Source organism: Trichosurus vulpecula, chromosome 4, assembly GCF_011100635.1.
Source record: "Trichosurus vulpecula isolate mTriVul1 chromosome 4, mTriVul1.pri, whole genome shotgun sequence".
Taxonomy (NCBI): Eukaryota; Metazoa; Chordata; class Mammalia; order Diprotodontia; family Phalangeridae; genus Trichosurus; species Trichosurus vulpecula.
The window spans coordinates 2,702,394-2,723,425 of record NC_050576.1 but is presented as its reverse complement, the minus strand read 5'-3'; the positions used below and the strand labels follow the sequence as shown (position 1 = coordinate 2,723,425).

The 21,032-nt window shown below is 41.1% G+C and overlaps 1 protein-coding gene across 1 annotated transcript in view; it reads left to right on the top strand.

Moving 5' to 3' along the window:
• The window catches only part of MSH4 (mutS homolog 4), a 103,197-nt gene that overhangs the window by 28,601 nt on the left and 53,564 nt on the right, over positions 1-21,032 (top strand). Inside the window, exons 9-10 of the mRNA XM_036754139.1 lie at positions 14,477-14,551; positions 17,956-18,020. Of these exons, the coding sequence (XP_036610034.1) occupies positions 14,477-14,551; positions 17,956-18,020 (140 nt within the window). The remainder of the gene's footprint in view (positions 1-14,476; positions 14,552-17,955; positions 18,021-21,032) is intronic.

Below are 21,032 nucleotides of genomic sequence, written 5' to 3'. Positions count from 1 at the left end.
GGCTGTGCAAGGTCACCAGCCTCACTTTCTCCTCCAGAGCCAACTGGGTCCAGTGGCCTGATATTTACCAGGAAGACTGGAGATGGCCCAGGATGCAGTGGGAGACCCTGGCCCTTTCAGGTTCTCACTCTGAGTGAGGTAAGGTCCATTCAGTGAATAGGCCTCTAGGCAGTTATGGTAGTTACACTTGGAATAGAATACAAAGCACTTACACACTTGCCATGTTCCAAGTACTATGCTTAATGCTCAGGGTACAAATACAAGGAAGCAAGATGTAGCAAGCCCTCAAAGAACTTGCATCCTAACAGAGGAAAGGGAGACATAAAGAGGAGACAGAAAATGGGGGGACATACACGGTGATATGGAGTAGAGTGAAGTAGGGAGGGGAAAAAGCGTTTATAGAGTGTCTACTGTATGCCAGACACTGTGCTAAGTGCTTTATAGATATCTCACGGGACGGGTGGTGGGGAGAGAAAAGGGGACCCCGGCAAGATTAGGCAGAAGTTCTCAGAGTTTATAGTCTCATAGAAAATAAGAAACCAACATAGTTATGTTTCACACAACATTTCGTGATAAATTGCTTTAGAGAGTTACATGACAAAGTACACCAGGATCCAAGTTAAAGCTTTCCTTAAATTTTTTTGGCCTCCTGAGATAAGGGGTTCATTCTTTCTTATTCACCTTTTCTGTTCTGGTTTAGGCCAAATGTTCTTAGAAGGATACCACAAGTCCTCGAGGTTCTAATGTAATCTGACAGGTTGGGGTAGCTTTTCTAGTGCTATTGGGCTCAGGGGTCTTCCCAATGTTGACTGCTACTTATTACCACTCTTTTCACATAGCTGATTAATACCAATTAGCTTTTAGAAAAGGATGTTTAGAAGAAGTGGCAGGAGGAGTTTTCTGACCCAATTTTCTTGGTTGTGTGATTTTCTTTAACTTTATTCAGTAATGTGTGAGTTAAGAAGTGGAGGTGGGGAGGGGGATGGCAGAGCCTCCATGATAGAGGGAAACCAGGAAGTTGCCTGAACTCTCCCCAGTTTCCCTTGGAAACAGCATTAAATCAAGCCCCTAGACGGATCCTAGATCCACAGAACCTACAAAAAGACAAGTGAAACAACTTTCTAGTTTGAGATAACTTAGAAGGACTTCAGGAAAGATCTGTCTCACTTAGGTAAAAAAGGAGTGCAGCCCAGTGCAGGTGGTGTTAGGGCAAGCTAGTGGGAGACTCTTACCCCCAGCATAGATCAGCAACTGAGGCCTCTTGATTCTGGCTTATGCCAGTCGCACAGCAGGTCAGCTGGGAGGCCTCCAGCCCCAGAACCCAGAGCAAAACAGGCATGACTAAGCTGGGTCACCCCAGAGCAGTGGGCAAGCCGCCAGCCCCGTAGGCCCTGGTGCAGAAAGACAGTGACCAGGTCCCTCACCCCCAATGCAAGAAGCATGATATAGTGTCCCCTATAGGAGACACTATATAGGAGGAGCAGAGTTCAACTTTTAAAAATGAGGAGAAAAAAGAACTATGACCAAAGAAAGCTACTGTGGCAACAGGGAAGATCCAGACTCAGACTCAGAAGAGAAAAACAACGTCAGAATGCCCTCAAAGCCTCAAAGGGGAATATGGATTGGTCTTAAGCCCAAAAAGTACATTTGGAAGAGCTCGAAAAGGATTTTAAAAATCAAGTAAGAGAGCTAGAAGAAAAATTGGAAAAAGAAATGAGAGTTATGCAACAGAGTTATGAAAAAGAATCAATAGCTTGGAAAAGAAAGCACAAAATTTGACTGAAGAAAACAATTCCTTAAAAAGAAAAAGAATTGTAAAATGGGAGGAAAAATCCATTGAAGAGAAGAACTCCTTTAAAAGTAGAATTGGCCAAATGGACAAGGAAGCATAAAAACTAACTGAGGAAAATACTTCCTGAAAAATCAGAATTGGGCAAGTGGACACTGAGGGCTCTATGAGACAGTGAGAATTAGGCAAACACAGCTCTGAAGGACTTGTGATGAAAAATGCTGTCCCTCCTTAGGGAAAGAACTGATGGTGTCCAAATACATACTGAAGCAGTTTTTTACTTTATTTTTCCTGAGTTTTTTTTGTCTGTGCTTTCTGCTACAACATAACTATTATGGATATGTTTTGCATGGCTACACATGTATAACCTATATTGAATTGCTTGCCATCTCAATGGGGAGTGCGGGGGAGAGGGAGGAAGTGAGAAAATTTGGAATTCAAAGTTTTAAAAATGAATGTTGAAAATTGTTTTTACATGTAACTGGAGACAAATAAAATACTAAATGAACCTATTAAAAAAAATCAGTCAAAACAAATCAAAAGAATGAAAAAAAAAAGAAAATGTTTGGAAAAAGAAGTGACATAGAAAATAGGTCTAGGAGAGATAATTTAAGAATTATTGGACTACCTGAAAGCCATGATAAAAAAAGAGCCTGGACAGCATCTTTCAAGAAATTATCAAGGAAAACTGCCTTGATATCCTAGAACCAGAGGGTAAAATAGTCATTGAAAGAATACACCAATCACTTCCTGAAAGAGATCCCAAAGTGAAAACTCCGAGGAATATTGTAGCCAAATCCCAGAATTACCAGGTCAAGGAGAAAATACTGCAAACAGCTAGAAAGAAACTATTTAAACATCAAGGGGCCACATTCAAGATTACACAGGACTTAGCAGCCTTCTATATTAAAGATCAGAGTGCTTGGCATATGATATTCTGGAAGGCAAAGGAGCTTGGATTGCAATCAAGAATCAACTATACAGCAAAATTGAGCACAATCTTTCAGGAGAAAAGATGGAAATTCAGTGAACTAGGGGACCTTCAAACTTCCTGATAAAAAGACCAGAGCTGAGCAGAAATTTTGGTCTTCAAATACAAGACTTAAGAGAAGCATAAAAAGGTAAACAGGAAAGAAAAAAAAGCCCTGTGGTATTCAATAAGGTTAAACTGTTTGCATCCCTGCATGGGAAGATAATACTTGTAACTCTTAAGAATTGTATCTCTATTAGAGCAGTTAGAGGGAGTATGCTTAGACACAGGGGGTGGCTATAAGTTGACTTTTATGTAATGATAAAAATACATTTTATTAAGGAGTGACAAAAAAAAGAATTGTAGTGGGAGAAAGAAGGAGGCGGATATATTAGGAAGGCAGAATTTATGATTTCAAAGAGAATCTCATATGTGCCTAAATGGTCCAGAACCGCAGGATATAAGGAATTCTCTAGGCAGAAGGCAGGAGAACTAAAGCATGTATTTACACTCCACAATAACAAGCCCACAAACCAGCGTCCCCATTTTGATATTTTCATCAAAAGCTTCCAGGCCCAATAAGTCCGCCTTACAAGGGTAACCAGGAGGCCACAGAGAAGCGAGATGGTATAAGGCAAAATCGTATACATGCTTCCCCTCTACGGTAAGAAGATTACCCACTAGCCTCTAGTCAGCTCTGCTACCGGCAGCTCAGCTTCGGCTGTAGGCGTCTCTGGCTCCAACCGGAAAAGGAAAGGAGGATCTTCAAGCTGTCCTCTCCCCTTTTATAGAGTTTTTGACATCATGAAGCGCCGCCTGAACGACCAGGGCCGATTGGTTCTTGACTTGGCCCCTCCCCCAGCGTAGACCACGTTAACACACCTCCCCTCAGCCAGCCCCACGACTCATCACACGGGAAGCTCTGGTCCTGCCCCAGAAGAGCAAGCCCCAGCATCCAGGGAAGCTCAACGAGGCGAGCTGAGTCATTCAAAGAAAACAAAGTCCATTCTGGCTACAGCAGAACGGGATTAAATTATAATCACATGACGAGGCATGGAAGACCTCTTACAGCAGAGGGAAAGAAGGGAGGGGTGAGCATTGTTTGACCTTTACTGCCATTGGATTTGGCTCAAAAAGGGAATAACACACACTAAGTTGAGTAAAGAAATCTATCTCACTGTATAGGGAAGTAGGAGGGGAAGGACAAAAAAAGGGGAGAGATAATAGACGGGAGTGCATGCTAAGGGAGGCGTAGTCAGAAGCAAAACACTGGTGAGGAGGGACCGAGTGAAAGGAGAGAGAGAAGAGTATAAATGGGGAAAATAGGATGGAGGGAAATACACAGTTATCAATCATAACTGAATGGGAATGGGATGAACTCTCCCATAAACGGAAGCAAATAGAGTGGATTAAAAACCAGAGTCCTACAATATATTGTTTAAAAGAAGCGCATTTGAAGCAGAGGGACACACAGAGAGTTAAGGAAAAGGCCGAAGCAGACTATTATGTTTCAGCTGAAGTAAAAAAAAAAAAAAAAGGCAGGAGTAGCAATCCTGATCTCAGACAAAGCAAAAGCAAAAATAGATCTAATTAAAAGAGACAAGGAAGGTACAATAGACAATGAAATAATAGCAGTTCAAAACATACATGCACCAAGTGGTATAGCATCCAGATTCTTAGAGCAAAAGTTAAGTGAGTTACAAGAAGAAATAGAGAGCAGCACTATACTAGTGGGAGACCTCAGCCTCGACCTCTGAGAACTAGATAAATCCAACCACAAAATAAACAAGAAAGACGTTAAGGAGGTGAATAGAATTTCACAAAAGTTAGTTATGATAGACCCTGGAGAAAACTGAATGGGGACAGAAAGGGATATACCTTTTTCTCAGCAGTACGTAGCACCTACACAAAAATTCACCATGCATTAGGGCATAAAAACCTCACAGTTAAATGCAGAGAGGCATAAATATTAAACACATCCTTATCAGATCATGATGCAATACAAATTACATGTAATAAGGGCCCATGGAAAGAGACTAAAAACTAATTTGAAACTAAAAAATCTAATTCTAAAAAATAAGTGGGTTAAACAACAAATCACAGAAACAGTCAATAATTTCATCAAAGAGGATGGCAATAAATGAGTCCACATACCAAAATTTATGGGATGCAGACAAAGCAGTACTTAGGGGAAATTTCATATCTCTAAATGTTTACATGAGTAAAACAGAGAAAGAGGAGATCAATGAAGTGGTCATGCAATTAAAAAAGCTAGAAAAATAACAAATTAAAAATACCCAATTAAACACCAAAGTAGAGTGCTAAAATTCAAAGGAGAGATTAATAAAATTAAAATAAACTATTGAACTAATAAATAAAACTAAGAGCTGGTTTTATGGAAAAACCAATAGAATAGATAAACCTTTGGTTGATTTGATTAAAAAAAAAAAAAGAAAACCATATTACCGGTATCAAAAAATGAAACTGAAACTTCACTACCAATGAAGAAGAAATTAAAACACTAATTAGTAGCTATTTTGCCCAACTGTATGCCAATAAATCTGACAATCTAACTGAAATAGATGAATATTTACAAAAATATAGATTGCCCAGCTTAACAGAAGAGGAAATAAAATAAATTACCCCATTTTAGAAAAAGAAATTGAAGAAGTCATCACTTAGCTCCCTAAGAAAAAATCTCCAGGGCCAGATAGATTTACAAGTGAATTCTACCAAACATTTAAGGAACAATTAATTTCAATACTATATAAACTATTTGGAAAAATAGGTGAAGGAGTCCTACCAGATTCGTTTTATGACACAAACATGGTTCTGATACCTAAATCAAAAATAGCCAAAACAGAGAAGGAAAATTATAGATCAATTTCTCTAATGAATATTGATGCAAAAATTTTAAATAAAATATTAGCAAAGAAACTACAACAAATTATCATGAGGATAATACACTATGACTTGGTAGGATTTATACCAGGAGTGCAGGACTGGCTCAATATTAGGAAAACTATCAGCATAATTGACCATACCAATAACAAAAGCAATAGAAATCATATGATTATCTCAATAGATGCTGAAGAAGCTTTTGACAAAATACAGCACCCATTCCTATTAAAAATACCAGAAAGCATAGGAATAGAAAGCAATAGGATTTTTCCTTAAAATGATAAGTAGTATCTATCTAAAACCTTCAACAAGCATTATCTGTGATGGGGATAAGCTAGAAGCCTTTCCAGTAAAATCAGGGATGAAACAAGGATGCCCATTATCACCACTATTATTCAGTATTTTACTATTGCTTTAGCAATAAGAGAAGAAAAAGCAATTGAAGGAATTAGACTAGGCAGTGAGGAAACAAAGCTATCACTCTTTGCAGATGATATGGTGGCATAGCATACCAACTAAAAACTACTTGAAATAAATAACTTTAGCAAAATTGAAGGATTTAAAATAAACCCACACAAATCACCAGCATTTCCATATATTACCAACGAAGCCCAGAAACAAAATAGACAGAGAAATGCCATTTAAAATAACTGTAGACAGCATAAAATACTGGGGAGTCTGCTTGCCAAGACAAACCCAGGAATTACATAAACATAATTACAAAACACTTTTCACACAACTGAAGTCAGATCTAAACAACTGTAAAAAATATCAATTGTTCATGAGTAAGACTGAGCTAATATAATGAAAATGAAAATTAATTTACTTACTCAGTGCCATACCAATGAAACTACTAAAAATTATTTTATAGAGTTAGAAAAAATAATAACAAAATCTATCTGGAAGAACAAATGGTTAAAAATATCAAGGGAATTAATAAAAAAAATTCAAAAGAAGGTGGCCTAGGCATACCAGATCTAAAACTGTATTATAAAGTGGCAGCCATCAAAACTATTTGGTATTATAGAGTGGTAGATCAATGGAGTAGCTTAGGTACACAAGACGCAATATTAAATCTACTGTTTAATAGACCCAAAGACTCCAGCTTCTGGCATAAGAACTCACTATCTGACAAAAAATACTACAGCTTCTTGGAGCCACAGGTGAGAGCTGGGTGGCAGATGGACACCAAAGGTGGAAAACAGCTCTGAAAAGGCTTGGCAGCCATCACACCAGAGGTGCCAGTCCTTCTGGACACTCCACACAAGCCTAGGGGTAGGCCTGTACCAGTGTGGTGAGGAGTGTATGAGAGAGATGTTCTAAAGGCAGAATCACAAGACTTGGCAACAGGTTGGATGTGGAGGATGTGTGTGAGAGAGAGAGAGTTAGGCCATTTGATTTGGTGATTAAGAGGTCATTGGGAACTTCAGAGAGATCATGATAAGGTTGGAAGCCAGACCCCAGAGAATTGAGAAGAGAGTGAGAGGAAGGAAAGGGGATGGCACCAATTGTGGACAGCCTTCTCAGGGAATTCAGCCTTGAAAGGGAGGCCAGGTATGGGATGTTCCTGAGGATGGATGGATCAAGTGAGGAATTTTGAGGATGCGGGAGACACGGGCCTGTTTGTAGACAATAGGGAAGCAGTCAATAGACAAGGAGCAATTGAAGATTAGTGAGAGAGGAGGGATGACAGAGGGTACAGCTTTTAGAATACTGCCATTTACACTAAATCAAAATTGCGGTGCAACTCAGGGGAGTAGAGAGATGCAAGATAGATCTAAGCAGACTGAAGGACGTTAACAGCAGTTAATTATAAGTCAAAAGTGCTACAAAAGATGCAACAATTTTTTTTTTACTGGAAAAAGAAGTGGTATGATTGCCTAGCGAGAGCGTAGGATAGCAGAGACAGCCTCTGTGCTGCAGCAGTGCCCTCTTATATCAGGGGGCTTACAGGAAGACACTTGGCTTGTTGGATGAAACCCCAGGCAAAATTGTGGGGAGGATACGCATAGGAGTCAGAAGAGTGAAAAAGGATGAATAGATATGTTTCTGTACTTCCCTGGAGGTGGTGACAGAGTCACAAATGTGCCTTATTGTGTGTGGTGTGCTACCGGGGATGCTGAGAGACTTTATAGAGAGACAGCGAGCTGGGCAGAATCAGGATATGTTTCACCAGCCATGGTCATGGTTGAGTTAAGCTCTCAGAAGCTCCCTTTTTCACACCTGTCTATTTAGAAGGTGGCTGTAAAGATAATGCTTTAGAAACATTAAAGTGCTGTGCATAAACAAGAAGTTCTTATCAAAGGTGGAAGCTCAGATCATATCTAAAATGCTACATACACACCATTCATGTCCCTCAGCAATCTTTTCGTGTATTCTTACCTTCTCTTCTCTTGTGAATTGTAAGCATCCATCTCTTACTGTATCACTCTGCCTGCTAAATGACATAAAACTTCTCTCCTATCTTGGGTCTGAAGGTCGAATTGTATGATCAGGTAAAACTTGAGGATGACCTAAATGAGCTCTGGTGTGGGGCGAGTCGGCTGAGTTGAATTCTTGTTTCTTTTGTTTCAGAGTGAGCCATTTCCGAAATGTATCTCTCAATTTGAAATACAACTTTAGTCTCTTATTACACAACCAAATTCCATCCTTCTCTATATCCCCAACCTTATTGTTTATAAGCATTTCATTAGTAATATTTATTTTTATTGTAAAAATAAAAATCCCCTTCATTTTTGAGATTTGATATAACATAAAATTTAAAAATGCGTATAATGTTATTCTGGTTCTTCTCACTTCACTGTGCATCAGTTCATGTAAATCTTTCCAGGTTTTCCTGAAATCATCCTGCTTGTCATGTCTTCTAGCACAATAGTATTCTATCACAATCATACGTCGCAGCTTGTTTAGTCATTCCTTAACTGATGGTGATAGTGGATAGAAATGCATATTTTAAATCTTCATGATACTTCCAGATATTTTGGCCAACTTTCAGACTTGATTAGATACTACATTTTAAAACTATTGTAGCAGGAGGAGTGGTAGCATGGACATGTTCTTGTTCACTTGTGTTCACATTATTCATATTATCTTCATTCTGTTGTCTTTCCAGGATTCTTTTTAAGCCACTTGTCCATTTTCTAAGGCTTAATTTAGCTTAAACTAGACAGTAAAGTATATAAATCCACTTAACTGGGCACACAGTTTGCTTAAATGAACACAATAATGAGGGTACCTCTCTCTACCCCTCCATTTAGTTGAATCCCTCGGGACACCTTGAATATTGTGTATAATGTGTTATCACTGCAGAGACAGACTGAGTGAGGCTGCTGGTGTCCATCCATTATTAACGATTGATAAAGCTTCATTTCTTCTAGAATTTTTAATTTACTTCTTTTTATAAGCATTTAATCTGTACTTCTTACTGCCTTCTCCCCACCCAGTTGAGCATTTAAAAAAAAAGAAAAAAGAAAACGCCTATTACAAACATTCAGAAACCCAAATTCCAGCCCATGTCTGGAAATGTCTGTCTCTGCATTTTGAATTTACCTCCTTTTTGATAGGAGTTATCATTTGTAAAATTAAGGTAAATTGAGAGACAAGGTTCTGAGCATGATCATTACTTATTAGGCTAGTGGTAACCTAACCAGTAAATTGGGTCAGTGGCCTCTGTGGACAGTCAAAGATGAGGTGCAGCTTGTTAGCCTTCGTATAGTTTTGGGAAATACAAGAGAACAAAGACCAGAGTTGGGTGGGTGGGAAGGCAATGTAATTGGTTACAGGGCAGATAGGAGTGTGGGGGTGGGGCAGGGAGGATACAACATGATTGGTTACATTAAGGATAGCTGGCTAGCACCCACGAGTCCAGTAACCCCACTACTCTGACAGTTAAGGAATGTAAATTGTTTTATGGAACACATCTGCCCCTTGTAATCTTTGCGAGGGGATCAAAACTACCAGACTCGCTGTCTCCTTGGAAGAGATTAAAAACTCCCCTAATTGCACAAGGAGAGGCAAGGACAAATGACATATCTTTTGGGAATCGTACCAAATTAACTTGTGGGGCTTAACACTAACAAACAGATATCATGCTAGTATCCCAGGGGCTACCAGCATGAGAAATAGCAACTTTTAATTATAACTTTAAAAATGATATTTCATTTTCCCCAATTACATGGAAAAACAATTTTTAACATTTATTTTTTTTAATTTTGCATTCCAATTTTTTTCCCTCTGCTCCCCTCTCCCAGAGACACCAGGCCATTTGATATAGGTTATACATGTGCAATCATGCAAAACATATTTCTGTATTAGTCCTGATGTGAAAGAAAACACAGGCTAAAAAAAGCATGAAAAAAAGCAAGTAAAAAAAATGAGGCAGACAGGGTTAAGTGATTTACCCAAGGTCACACAGCCAGTAAGTGTCTGACACTGGAATTGAACTCATGAAGAAGTCTTCCTGATTCCAAATCCAGTGATCTATCTACTGTCCCACCTAGCTGTCCTCACTAATTCAGGAGCAGTGAAAACTTCCAGGCCACCAGACTGAGCTATGAAAGCAGCAGAAGGATGTAATGGGACAGAAGCTCAGGCCAGTCACTCCATGCCCCTCACCCCTAACTGTGCAGAACCAAGTGGGCAGAAAAAGTAGCAAATGAAAGAAACTGACCATACAGTGACAGGGAGTTTAAGACACAGAAGAAAATAACTTGAAAACACCCACAAACAAAACCTCAAAAAAAATGCAGACTGGACACAAGCCCAACAAGAATACCTAGAAGAGTTAAAGAAGCTACAAAATTGTTTAAAAAAAAAGAAACTAATGAGAACCATGGAAGAAAGTTATGAAAAGTGAATTAACAGCTTAGTAAAAGAGATGCAAACCTTACTGAAGAAAATGTAAAATATCTAATAAGAAAAACTATTGACCCGGAAAACATATTGAGGAGAGAGATAATTTCAGATCATTGGAATCACCTGAAAACCATAAACAAAGGGTTCTGAGCACTGTATTTCAAGAAATCTTAAAAACGAACTGCCTCACCTACCCAGCAAAACTGAGTATCATGCTCCAAGGCAAAATATGGATTTTCAATAAAATAGAGGACTTTCAAGCTTTCTCAGTGAAAAGACCAGAACTGAATAGAAAATTTGACTTTCAAACACAAGAATCAAGAGAAGCATGAAAAGGTAATCAAGAAAAAGAACAAGAAAAAGAAATTGCAAGGGACTTACTAAAGTTGAACTCTCGTTTACATTCCTACATGGAAAGATGATGTGTATGATTCATGAGACCTCAGTATTAGGGTAGTTGAAGGGAATATGAATATATATATATATATATATATATATATATATATGTGTGTGTGTGTGTGTGTGTGTGTGTGTGTGTGTATAAGTGAATGTATATGTATGTATATACGTATGTGTGTATATATATGTGTATATGTATATATATATATATATATATATATATATATATATATATATATATATATATATATATATATATATATAAAAGAGAGAAAGAGAGCGGACACAGGGTGAGTTGAAGATGAAGGGAAGATATCTAAAAGAAATAAAATCAAATTAGGGGATGAGAGAGGAATATATTGAGAGAGGGAGATAGGGAGAGATAGAATGGGGTGGATTATCTGGCGTAAAGGTGGCAAGAGGAAGCAGTTCTATGGGAGGAGGGGAGAGGGCAGGTGAGGGGGGAATGAGTGAATCTTGCTGTCATCAAATTTGGCCTGAGGAGGGAATACTATACATACTCAATTGGGTATCTTACCCCACAGGAAAGAAGAGGGAAGAAGATAAAAAGGGGGGGATGATGGAGGGGAGGGCAGCTTGTTAGCCTTCGTATAGTTTTGGGAAATACAAGAGAACAAAGACCAGAGTTGGGTGGGTGGGAAGGCAATGTAATTGGTTACAGGGCAGATAGCAGTGTGGGGGGGGGGGGAGGGAGGATACAACATGAGATAATCAAAATGAGATGAGATAATCAAAAACAAACACTTTCAAAAGGGGACAGGGTCAAGGGAGAAAATTCAATAAAGGGGGATGGGTTGGGAAGGAGCAACATATAGTTAGTCTTTCACAACATGAGTATTGTGGAAGGGTTAGACATAATGATACACATGTGGCCTATGTTGAATTACTTGACTTCTTAGGGAGGGTGGGTGGGAAGGGAAGAGGGGAGAGACTTTGTAACTCAAAGTTTTAAAAACAGATGTTCAAAAACAAACAAAAAGTTTTTGCATGCAACTAGAAAATCAGATACACAGGCAATGTGGTGTAGAAATTTATCTTGCCCTACAAGAAAGGAAGGGAAAGGGGGATGGGAGGGGAGGAGGGGAGTGGGGTGACAGAAGGGAGGGCTGACTGGGGAACAGGGCAACCAGAATATACGCCATCTTGGAGTGGGGGGGAGGGTAGAAATGGGGAAAAAATTAAAAAAAAAAACGAACTGCCTAGGGCTCTTAGATCAAAGGGCAAAGTAGAAATCGAAAAAGTGCACTGCCCTGCTCCTCAAAGGAACCCCAAAGTGACAACTTCAGGAATACTGTAGCCAAAGTAAAGAGCTCCCAGGTCTAGGAAACAGAATTGTAGGCAGAAGGAAATAAATAAAATACTGTGGAGCCATAGTTTGGATCATAGAAGAATTGTGATCTACTGCAATAAGGAATTGGAAAACCCTTGGAATATGATGTTCCACAAGCCTAAGGCTAGGATTCTAAACAGCTAGGCTTATAACCAAGAATAACCAACCTCGAAAAACTGAGGGTACTCCTACAAGGGAAAAAATGGCTTTGTAGCGAAATAAGATAGCTTCCAAGCATCACTGATGAAAAGACCAGAGGCGAGAAGGAAGTATAAACCCAGGATTCAAGAGACATAAAGATGAGCAAGCCATCCTAAGAGAATAAAGAAGGTTAAACTGCTTACATTCTCACACAGAGCAGAGTGTTGCCTGTAACCCCTCAGATATTTATCATCACGAGGAGTCTTTGAGGCAGTCTGATGTATGTAGGGATTATGGGTATGATTCCGTTATTTTTACATGATCTCAAAAGAAGGGAAAGGTAGGGAAGAGGATTTGCCCTGGGAAGGTGAGGAAGGAGGGATAAACTTATCTCATGAATGGAGTTATGCATGGAAGAGTTTGTGCAGCAGAGGGACAGTTGTAGGGGTGGAGCAAGCAGCATTTGAAATTCACTCTCATCTGAACGGTTAAAAGAGGGGAGAATACACACACATACAATTGGGGACAGAAATTCATCTAACCCAATAGGAAAAGGGGGGGGCAAGAATAAGAGAAAGCACAAATTAATGAACTCAGCAGTCAGAAGTAAAAGAGAGGATGGGGAAAAGAGAAGAAAAAGTAAACACAGTTAGCAGTTGTAACTGTGAATGTGAATAGGATGAACTCACAAACGGGAAGAGGACAGCAGAGTGAAAGGAGATTGCAGATAGAAGCCAGAACCCAGTAGTCAGTTGTTTACCAGAAACACACTTGAAATAGAAAGACACACAGAGTTGACATAAGAGTTGGAGCAGAGTCTGTTGTTGTTCTTCTGAAGTAAAAAAGGGCAAGGGTAACAACAGAAATCTTGCAAAAGCAAAAGCAAAACCAGACCTAATTAAAGGAGATAAATAAGGAATCTGCCCTTTGCTAAAATTACCATAGACAGTGAATTGATATCAAACTGTACATCTCTACATGAAATAGCACGGGATTTAAATTCTTAAAGAAAAGTTCATGAAGGAAATACAGTAGTATTTCATAGTGGGGGCCTCATGTTACCCTTCTCAGACCTAGACAGATCTAACTCTAAAATAAAAAAGAAAAAAATTAATGAAATGAATAGAATTTTAGAAAAGTTAGATATGATAGACCTCTGGAGAATACTGAATAGAAATAAAAAGGGACCCTCACAAAAGCTGATCATGCCTTCTGGCATAAAAACCTCACAAAGAAAAGCACAGAAGCAGAAATATTAAATATTTCTTTTACTAACAATAATACAATAAAAATTACATTTAATAAAGGGTTTTTCCAGCATAGATTAAAAATTAATAAGAACTAACAATCTTTTCTAGAGAGAATGTCAAGGTCGATAAGATTCCGTTCCTCTAATAGTAGGACATGCATCTCACATTTATGATACCAACGACTAAGTTAAATTTTACTGATGGTTACAAAAGCCTGATTTTTATAACTGTCTACACCTTTCTCTACTACTCTGCCCAGCTGCATCAGTGGGAGAGAGCTGCATAGGACTAAGGACTATTTTGTGTTCTTCTCTGTTTCATGGGTCATGAATGAAGTCATGAGTGATGACTTCACCAAGTGGCCAGCCCCCTAATCAGAAGCCTATTTGTAGATAGCTCAGCTTGTCCTCAGAAAGTAGCCTCAGAATACTGGCAAGACAGTGGTCACAGTAATTCCAGAATTGTACAACCTGATAGAACTCGGTATAGACTTCTAGCTCCTGAGGTCACCTTCATGCAGTAGAACACTGGAGTAGGACTTTGTGGAGGAATTTTCTTAAAAGTCTCAGAATTGAAATTAGAATATAGTTGGGAGTTCACCTGGATTTAATTTTCTTAGTATTAGATTTTCAAGACAGGATTTTTCTCACCACACTGCCCTGGGGACCTTCTCTAGAGTAACTTTAAATGATTTTTGAAAAATTAACAATATTTATAATATTTTGTAAATATGATATTGTAACATTTATAGTACTGATAAGCAAAAATACTTCCATGCTAAATATTGTTGAACCAACTGTATTTGTGTTTTTCCCCAATAGGTTAAAGCAGCTGAATCAAAGATAACAAATTTAATTTACCTAAAGCATACTCTAGAACTTGTGGATCCTTTAAAGGTAATTTTCAGAAATCATAAAGCCATTTTATAGTACTGTTCTCCGATGTTATTATTCACCACATTTCACAGATCTAAGAGATTTATGTAGGGCTGGATAACTAAATAGTGTGGTATTTACCATATATATTGGACTGAAATCCAGGCTAATAGAGAATGGTAGGAATGAGAGTCTGAGCATGCGCTTCCCTTCCAGAAAACAAATAGACAAGGACTAACAGGAAGGAAGTGGAAGGGAAAAGTAGAGGAGCTCCCACATTTAGCTCTTTCTTCCTGCAGAGAGCATATCTTAAGCAACTGTACAAATGCATCATGCTAGATGCTGAAGAATGCCCCAATGCACACAGCCCTCAGCTCTCAGGGACCTGATGGTGTTAGAGGGGGAGTTAGAGGGGAACGGCACATAGGTGCCTGGTCACTCAACAAGCATTTACCAAGTGTTTACTCCATAAGGGCACTTTGCTAAGCTAACGCGGTGGGTGCGAAGAAAGGCAAAAACAGGCCCAGGTTCCAAGGAGCGTACAACTTATTAATAGCCAGGTAGATATAAGCTGTATACAGGGTGAATGGAAAATAATCTGAAAGAAGAAGGCATTCATGGCTGAGGGCACCCAGAAAGTCCTTGAAGGACACGGGAAATGAAGGCGTGGAGGTGATGGGGCAGAGTGTCCCAGATGTGGGAGGCAGTCAGGACAAAGACACAGAGGTGGGAGATGTAGCATGGTGTTCAAGGCAAGTGGGCCGATGTAGCTGGTAGGAAGGGGACAGGTTATGAAGAGCCTGAAATATGAAACAGAGGCTTTGAATGGAATCCCTGGGTGACCCTGGGCAAGTCACTTAGCTTGTTTGTCTTAGTTTCCTTATCCATGAGGGGATAATAGCAGCAACTCCCTTCCCTTCCAGGGTTGTTGTGAGGACCAAATGAAGTAGTGATTATGGCACACTTAGCACAACCCTGGGCACATAGAGATGTTAGCTCTTACTAGGAAGTTACTGGAGCTCTCTGGGGAGAGGAGAGTGACCCCTGGGAAAAAGTGGCCAGAGGAGGCCATGAGACCAGCTAGAAAATGCCAGGCAGGAATAGAGGTGGTCATGGCCCCAACTAGCATCATGCAAATGGAGAGGCGACACGTGGGAGAGATGGTGGGAAAGCAGAAATGACTGTCAGAGGGCCAGTAGGACTGAGGATGGAAAGTGTTACTCAGGCCTGCATAACCGGGAGGATGGAGATCCCCTCAGCACTACTGGGGAAGGTGGGAAAAGGGAAGGATTGGGGAGAAAGAGAACGAGTTCTGTTTTGGACAGGAGTTTGACTTGCCAGTGGACATCCGATGTGAGATGTCCTGAAGGCTGAGCGACATGAGCTCAGGAGAGAGATGAGGGCTTGAGATTAGATCTGGTAAGCCACTGGTGTAGATATGATTGTTAAATCTGTGGGAGATGGCCAAAAGGAGGCGTGTCCAGCAGGGGTTCTTAACCTGAAGTCTTTGGTAACTTAAAAAAATACTTTGATCATTTCAGATGTAATTAATAGGCTTTATAATTTCAGATGTATTCGGTTTTGGTATAGTGGCTATTTCAGTATAATTGGCTTCCTTCCTTATGTATTGTTTTGTGCATTTGAAAATATGACTCTGTGAGGGGTCCGTAGATCTCCCTGGGCTGGCAAAGGCGGCTATGACCTGAAAATGGTTAAGAACTGATAGGGAGAAAAGAAGAGGCCCCAGGACTGCACTGTGGTGGGCAGCCATGGTGCTGGATGAAGATCCAGAAAGGAGGCACTGAGAAGGATCCAGACAAGTAGGAGGGGGCCTAGGAGGAAATGGAGCAGGATGGTGTAGCGGGGAGCAAACCGCCCTCAGTGTCCACAAGAGCCGGCTTCAAGTTTTCGCTCTAAACACGTGAGCCTGTCGCCAAGACTTCATTGTGTATGCGTTTCCATTACCCATCAGTAGGAGTTGTTTCTGCTCATAGACTTCTATGGACCAGGCGAAGCGCAGATCCGAACCAAAAAGGACAGAAAAAGATAAGGGGCCGAACAGAATGGGGTCCGAACGTCAGAGCTGCAGAGTGCTGTCCGAGGCAAAAAGAACGTGCCTTTTGGCCAAGGCGTCCGGGAAAGCTTCTTGGGAGGTTTTCAGTAGTAGAGTTGGGGACATGGTTGTTCTAAATAGGAGATTTAGAATTGAGAAGGGCCTCACATAGAATTTAATCCTGCCCACTCATTTTATAGGTGAGGAATGGGCACTGTCAGGGGCCCACTGTCAGATTGAGTAATAGAGGACATAGGTACAATTTGAACCCAGGCCCTCTGACTGCCAAGCTGTTGTTTCCTCTTACACTATATCCCCGTAGTGATTAAGGCTTTGAAACAGAGTAAAGAAAGTAAAATACCAAGTGGCCTCAGGCCTGAATGCCCCTTCCCTTCTACAGGGCTAGCACACATTTAGGGTTAGAATCCGCACCTGGGGCACACGCATTCTGACGTGGACAGTTACAGTGGCAGCTTTGGCAGATGGAAGGTCTACAGCCTTTTCAGAAGAGCTGCCACTGGGACCAGAGAAGAACGTTGCTAGAAGCTCGGGCGAGACACGTCTTTCTTTTCTTTCCGCCCTCTTCTGTGAACGTTACAAAGTTTCCCTAAACTGAAACAACAGAAACAACAACCGTCGCTTTTGCGTCATTATCTGTGACGCCGTGCGCTCCAGTAAAGTAAGGAAGCACAGACCCCTAGGAAACGACTGGAGAGGAGTCATTTGGAGCTCTGGTTGCGTGAGGGACAAAGACCCCTACTGAAATTAACCAAGACAAGGACCTTCGTGCCTCGAGAGCAGAAAGGAGTTTGTTACTTTCTCCCGAGAAAGCGAACGGCCCTCGTGGCTCAGAGCAGCCCGGGACCGGGGGTACGAGGTGGGAGCCGCCCCCTCAGCCTTTTATCCCTGATGCGAGGCCCCTCCCCCTTCATCCCATTGGCTGGGCTTCAAGGGGGCAGGTCTGTCTCACGAAAATCTGCCCAACGACAGGCTTTGCTGTTTGTTTCACCATACAAGGGAATAAGATGCGCAGGGTGGGAGGAAGAAATCCGCAGACAAGGGATGGGGAGTCTTTGATAATTTGTTTCTATTTCGTGCTCAAACAGGGTCCCCGTGACTGGGGGAGGGTCGAGTACAATACCGGGCGTGCTGAAAAACAGGCTTTTGCAAAGTTAGCTCGCTGAGAGTGTTGCTGCTTTGTGTGTGGGGATCTATCTGGGTAGAATGGGCACAAGAAATTATTAACCCTTTGAGGAGATCGTCCCTCCCCAAATGCGAAGGAAGAATTGGATCTGTGCTAAGATAATGGTAGCTCGTTCTTGATTTATTACTAATATTTATGCATTGTAATCTTAACATTTTTATTTAATAGGCAATGCTGAAGAAGTGTAACACGCCCTTATTAAAGGCTTACTGCAGTTCCTTAGAAGACAACAGGTATTGTTTCAGCCTCTACTCAATGAGCATCTGATTTTTCTCTCATTCCTATGGCTGGTTTTGAATGTAAGGATAGTTATTTAGACTTTATGTTGTAATCACTCCATTTTTGATTTAATATTTCTTTTAAATGTTCATTTAATTTAAAATCATATTTTATATCTTGAGTTGTAAGCATAATCCCTGGGAAAATGGATCCACTATTTGTTTGCGCTAACGGGAAATACAGATTTTGTGGAAAATGGAAGCTACAGACTGTCTGAAAGTGCTCTTTTTAGCCCTCAGAAGTTTCAAACTTCTTCATAAAATTCGACAAAGTTTTATAACTCCTCCTCCACATGGCAGCTGTTCACATATCTGAAGACAATAATCATGTTTGCCCAAAGAGTTCTCCAGGAAGCTCCAAAACTCATCCTAGTTTGGTATGGTTTGGAAGCCCCCTCAGTATCCCTCTGGATTACCACAGCTTCTCAATGACCTTCCAAGACATACTACTGCCCTTACAGTGCCCTCTGAAGACACATTCCAGCCTACCCCTCATCTGCCTTCCCCTGTTAGCAGCCAGATTCCCAGCAGGCGCTGTCTGAGCAGGCTGGGGTGCCAGGTGGACTATTAGCCCCTTGTTGTGCATCTAAAGATGTCCCTAACTGATCTCTTGGCGAGCCTGCAGTACGCTAACACCACCATTCCACCCTGTCTTGAACTTGTGCGCATAATTTTTGACTTTATATCATACAACTTTATATTTGACCCTGTTACACTATGTCCTCTTCTGTTAAGTCAGATGTGGGTTTCACAATGGCGTGGAGGTGCCACTGGGTCGTCCGAGGCTCTGAGTATTGTCCTGACGCCAGACTGGGTCTGGGGGAGAAAGCCCGATGACACGGAGAGAAGGCTGGCTGTGCACATTCTCGGCCTTCTCTAGTGATGGCAGAGAAGGGACTGAGGAGCACAAGGATGACCCTACGAAAATGTCTACAAAGTTTTTCTGTGTTGGTTCTATGAGTCAATTGTTGGGTCTCCAGGCATTTGTTAAGTGCATACACATTTGAGATCCTTACTCAGTAACTGATGAGTGGACATCCTAGCAGAGGAAGTGAATTGTATGAGTCCTGACACTCCTGATATAATAGAAGCTTGAAGCTAGAAGATGTGTTTCAGCTAAATGGAAGGGTGGCGCACAGGTTCTCCTTGTAGAGGCAAATCAAGGAGTTGGCTGAGCTGGTTTTTTGCGTCAAAAGACTAAAAGAAATAGCATTTCAGGAGATACCTACTCATCCCATCTTGGAAACACTCATGACAATACACATTTGCAAAAAGACCGTGATGAAAACAATTGGAGTTTATGGGTCGGCAACTGTTGTTAAGGATGGAGAAGTAAAGAAAGTCTATGAAATATCCAAGAAAACCCGGCTGAGGAAGGAAGGGGCTCCTCTAAGACTAAAATCCTGAAGACACAAAAGGAGAACATTCCCATGAAGAAGCAGAGTAAGGGCTTTTTGAAGAGATCCGGGGGGAGGCCAGGGAGCATCCTCCCTTCACACCATCATCGCTCCATCACTTCCCCCTCTTCCCTCGCCAACGCCTTCGTTCAGGCTATCGCCTGCGGTCTCACAAGGTCGCGCTGAGTGCCCTCTTGCCCCTTGCCCCTCCATCCCTCACAGAGCTTCCTCATTGATCTTCTTAAAGCCCAGACTTGATCAGGAAACTCCGGGCACTGTGGCCCCGAGGACACCCTCCAGATTCTTGTCTTGGCATTCGAAGCCCTTTTAGTCTGGCTCCAGTCCACCTTCCCAGGCTTGTCACACAATGAACTTCTTTGGGGACTCCATAGTGTGACCAAATGAGCTTTAGCAATAAGCATTTATTAAATACTCACAGGCATCTGGATGACGCAGAGGGCTGGACCTGGAGTCAGGAAGACCCGAGTTCAAGTCTAGCCTTAGACCCTTCCCAGTTGTGTGACTCTGCGCAAGTCGCTTCCCCTCTGCTGCCTCAGTTTCCTCATCTGTAAAATGCGCATCATAATAGCCGCTACCTCCCGGGGTTGTGCGGATCAAATCAAATGTAAAACTCTTCACAAACCTTGAAGTGTTACAGGAACGCTAGCTGTCAATACTGATTGTGATTTACAATGATTTACAATTCAGTAATAATTTAGAGGGTCGTATCCCAGAGAGATCACACAAGCGGGAAAGGGACCCACACGTACGAGGATATTTACAGCGGCTCTCTTTGTGGCGGCCGAGAATTGGAAATCAAAGGGATGCCCATCAGCTGGGGAACAGCTGAACAAGCCGTGGTATATGAAGGTGATGGAATACTGTTGTGCCATAAGAAATGGGGAAGATACAGACTTCGTAACAACCTGGAAAAACCTACACGACATAATGCTGAGTGAGCGGAGCAGAGCCAGGAGAACGTTGTGCACAACCACAGATGTATGGATTCCGTGAGGACCAACCCTGACAGACTTCGCTTCTCTCAGCAACCTAAAGGTGCAAGGACAACTCCAAGGGATTCACGATGGAGAATACTGTCTACACCCAGAGAAAGAACTGTGAAGTATGGAGGCATACTTTATGCTCACCTTCCCACCCCCCTTTTTTTCTCTCTTTTGTTTTTGTTTTTGGAGTTTTTTTTTTTGGTTCTGTTTCTTCTTTCTCATGATTCATTCCATTGGTCATAATTCTTCTCCACAACTTGACTAGTGTGTAAATTAGTTCAATGTGAAGTTATACATGGAAGATATATGGGATTCCATGCCGTCTTGGGGAGGGAGGTAGGGAGGGAGGGAAGAAAATCTGGAACTCAAAATTATGTAGAACCAAGTGTTGTAAACTCAAAATTTAAAATAAAAAAATTAAAATTAAAAAAATAATAATTTATAATAATAAACACTTAACGTGCTAAGGATATAAAGAAAAAGCTTAAAACAGCCTTTGTCCTCAAAGAGCTCACATTCTAATGGGGAAAACAAGATGTATAAAAGTGTGTGTGTGTGTGTGTGTG